Source organism: Octopus bimaculoides, chromosome 3 (assembly GCF_046866305.1).
Source record: "Octopus bimaculoides isolate indiv1 chromosome 3, ASM4686630v1, whole genome shotgun sequence".
In the NCBI taxonomy this organism is placed as follows: domain Eukaryota; kingdom Metazoa; phylum Mollusca; class Cephalopoda; order Octopoda; family Octopodidae; genus Octopus; species Octopus bimaculoides.
Window position 1 is genome coordinate 21,279,574 of NC_142930.1, and position 4,453 is coordinate 21,284,026.

Genomic DNA, 4,453 nt, shown 5'->3' on the forward strand with positions numbered 1-4,453 from the left:
CCATAATGGATGTACGTGAAATCTATTACTTAGAGTTACTTCTGTTGTAATACTTGAACAAATAAAAATAAGGGCTGTAATACTTAAATAATTACAGGCACTTCTCTTATATTTTACACCCAATAATACAGTAGTAGTAGTAGTAGTAGTAGTAGTAGTAGTAGTAGTAGTAGTAGTAGTAGTAGTAGTAGTAGTAGTAGTAGACTTTCAATCCTTACCTTCTCCTTTCATACAAAGGTCAAAAAAGCTAGGAAAATTTCCGTTATATTCAAAAGCTTTACCAGCACGCAAATGTCTGTAGTAGCTCACCAGAATAGATTTAGGGTTGCGGTTTAGATAGATAATCTTATGATCTTTTAGCAATTCCGGGGGCAGGAAATCAATAGGAAGATGTGTATTCAATAGTCGAGGTGATTCAGCTGAATCGAGATTTTCTACTGGGGCATAATCTAATGTCAGCTCTTCTTTTATCATGGGTACTCTTTCACTATTTTCCTTCAATATCATATTAGCGACTTCAAACATCCAATGTGATCCTGAAATCATAAATAATGCATAAATGACATAAAGGAAAATCTGTCCCGGATCAAGTACAATAATTAGAAACAGTACCTGGCGCACAATTAAAGAGTTATTGATCTACAGTTAGTGAGTTCTATTTCAATGTTGGAAATGTTTTTCACACGTATTTTACTATCTTCTTCATCTACATTATAAACTCACCATGATTATTAACGATGTGTGTAAAATAGTAAAATATTTATCATAAACTTCGGATCTTTTCTGTTTAGCTGCCAATTTTCAATTTCTGTTCGCTTGGCAGCCAAATAGAAAAGATCCTAAACAACTTATAACTGTGGCTTAGTAGTCAGCGTGTTGGATTCATGATCATAAGATTGTGATTTCGATTCCTGGACCGGGTGACGCGTGTGATCTTGAGCAAAACACTTCATTTCATGTTGCTCCAGTTCACTCAGCTAAAAAAAAAAAAAATTTTTTTTAATGAGAAATCCTGCAACGGACCGACATCCCATTCAGGTGGAGAATATATACGCCATGAAAACCAGCTCTATGACTCTATATGACTCGAGAAGGAACTTTACTTTACTTACAATTGTAATCAAGATATTAAAATGTACTAATAGGAAAAATATGATTCCACACTGGTACAATAAGAAAACATTTACTATCAGGAGTTTAATTCATAAGTTTGTTCTATACGGAATTTTATGAGTATAGAAAAATTAACACATTCATAAAATCCAATCAATAAAAAAGCTACAATAATTATTCACATGTTTTTATATTTTGTATTAGAATTACACTGGTGTCAGCTTCATACTCAATCAGTTACGAATTGATAACTATACTATTGGAATCGATTTATTTAACTGCTATCCTTCGCTTAAATAATAAGTAGGAGAAACAATCCTGCAAGATTGCACTGGATTTTAAACATTTATATTGTATAAAATTGCATGCATACATACATACTGCCCAGGTGTCGAAACCATAGTGTTATCCGTGGAACAGTTGTTGATGGAGGTATGTTAGATTGTTGGTATGGCTGTTATTGTATGAGCGGAATAGTTTTATAAGACACTTATTTGATACATACGTACGTACATACATACATACATACATACATACATACATACATACATACATATCTCGTGATCAAAAGGATAACAGCAGCATTGAGATGAAAAATAACCTCTCCTGGACTTGTGATATGCCTTTGGTATTTAGGAACAGGAGATAGATACCAAGCACATGATAAACAAAAGAGACAAAGATACCACCAATCCTCTACACTGTGATAGAAAATGTCGGTTATGCTGCACTAGTATGGAAGGTATCATCCATATCATTCAGCAGCTGTCCCAAAATGTCTGCGAGATACTTCCTGCACCTGGAGCATGATATAGTCGCAAAATTTATTTACCATGCCATCGGCAAGAAGGATTGCCTGGCGTATACATCAAGGGCATGTTAGAACTGGAATGTATTCATACCTTTAAAAATAAAGAATACTAGAGGAACACTCCAATAGAAACAGTAATTTCATGCAAACAGACGTGATGTTGCTCTGTGGGACAAGGAACAAACGCCACGCACTCTTGCAGAGTTCAGATACCCAGCAGATGTGAATGCACGGTCAAAAGTCTAACAAATGGTGAACTAATGCAAAACTGGCAACATTTGTACATATCATAGTATGTACATATGTATCTACATAAAACCCTAGAAATACTATTTTTTGCAAAGAAATAGCAAAAGAAACTGATTCAAATTCTTCAAATTCAATCTATTAGTGGCACACTGAAAATTTGTAAGAGATTCCAAAGATCTTCCTTCTGAGATTCTTTAGTTCAATAGATGCACACATTTGATTGTGTGCATTGACTATTCAACCAATGCATCAACTCATCCACATATTTACAAACACTGGGTACTTTCTTAACTAAAAAAAACTTGTCGCTTTGTTAGCGGCCAGCTTTCAACTCGTAGACAAGTATGACTATCACTGACAAATTATGTTATCCTTGATGTTAAAGACAACGACTGTCAGCAATATGTCAATAACAGCTTGTACAACACTGCTAAACTCTCCCTAAAATGTCAAGTAGACCAGAAAAAAGCATGGGCAAGAACTACACAATGTGACGGGTGATATTTCAGGATTTCCCTATAGAGAGAGATTTCTTAGCAAAGACTAGGAGTCTCTCACACCAAGCAGGCTCGGTAGATTAGCCGGTTTAGTCGTCGACGGCCTGACCATTCGACATGTTGTACTGAATGCTTACATAAATACATGCATGCATGCATGCATGCATGTATGCATGCTTATATACATACATGCATGCATGCATACATACATACATACATACCAACCAACCAACCAATCAACCAACCAACCAACCAACCAGCTAAATAAAGTGATTATTCTTTGGTATGTTTCCAGCAGGCAGTAATATCAACATGAAGTGCAGTCTCTCTTGGACTCGTGACTGATACCTCACATCACACTTCGAACGCTATAAATTTACAATCCAAGAACAGGATATTACTACGCAGTACTTAAACATTTAGAGATGCAACATAAAATGTAAATTACGTCACATTTTTCGAGAGATATCACACACCTGATCAGCAGCTACCCAGAAATGCTACCCGCGAATGCGACACGAGGATATCATTAAAACTATATTTGATTATGTACTTGCATAAATGCATTTAGATACTTATATGTGTTTCATTAAATATCTAATAAAAATAATTTGGCTACGATATTGAAATAAATTAAACTTAGCTTTATATTTTAAATTCTCTTTTACTTGTTTCAGTCATTTGACTGTGGCCATGTTGGAGCACTGCCTTTAGTCGAGCAAATCGATCCCAGGAGTTATTCTTTGTAAGCCTAGTACTTATTCTATCGGTCTCTTTTGCCGAACCGCTAAGTGACGGGGACATAAGCACATTAACATCGGTTGTCAAGCAATGCTAGGGGGGGGGGAACACAGACACACAAACATACACACACACATATATATACATATATACGACGAGCTTCTTTCAGTTTCCGTCTACCAAATCCACTCACAAGGCTTTGGTCGGCCCGAGGCTATAGTAGAAGACACTTGCCCAAGCTGCCACGCAGTGAGACTGAACTCAGAACCATGTGGTTGGTATGCAATCTACTTACCACACAGCCACTCCTGCGCCTATGAAGTAAAATTAGCAAAAGAAATCACATTACCTTCAAATTACATATTACTCTGTAAGAAAATTTGTTATTACATAATCCAATCGCTGATACATTGTATCACTTTAAAATCTTACCTGCTCCAGGGTAACTATATAGTAATATATCATCAGGTCTAATTTTCACTGTATTTAGTTTGGATAAAGCTGACAATGCTAGTTCTAAATACACAACATTATGTCCTTTATATCGATAAACACGCATAGGTTCTCCGTCTTTGCCGAAAAATTGCATAACATTACTTTCTATTTCTTTTTTCCTTTCTTCAGAATCTTTCATGTTTTCTTCATTTACTATTGTTGTTGACATCTTGGTTGAGTCTGCTACTATTTAATGAACACTAAGGAGAATGCTTATTTACTAGTTTCCCTTGTAATATTTGATGAATTAAAGTGTAACTGTATATATAATGTTTGATATTCAGTGTACATACACAAATGCACGCGCGCACTCACACACGCGCGCGCTCATATCAAGTTCGACGTAATGCGTACTTATCTACTGATTGTGCAATATATGTGTCAACTACTAAAGAGAATATACATTATTCATACACATAACTGTGTGTATGTATGTATAATTGCATGTATACATGCATGCATGTATGTATGTATGTATGTATGTATAATTACATGTATGTATCTAAGTATCTATGAATATAATATTTATACAAGTATGTGTTAGGTT

At 35.3% G+C, this 4,453-nt stretch overlaps 1 protein-coding gene across 1 annotated transcript in view; it reads right to left on the reverse strand.

Annotated features, from left to right (window-relative positions):
* Positions 1–4,206, reverse strand: part of LOC106884088 (sulfotransferase 1C4) — an 8,314-nt gene extending 4,108 nt beyond the window's left edge. The window contains exons 1-2 of the mRNA XM_014935308.3: positions 3,844–4,206; positions 219–536 (exon numbers count right to left, since the gene is read on the reverse strand). Of these exons, the coding sequence (XP_014790794.2) occupies positions 219–536; positions 3,844–4,075 (550 nt within the window). The 5' untranslated portion in view covers positions 4,076–4,206. The remainder of the gene's footprint in view (positions 1–218; positions 537–3,843) is intronic.
* Positions 4,207–4,453: the final 247 nt, after the last annotated feature.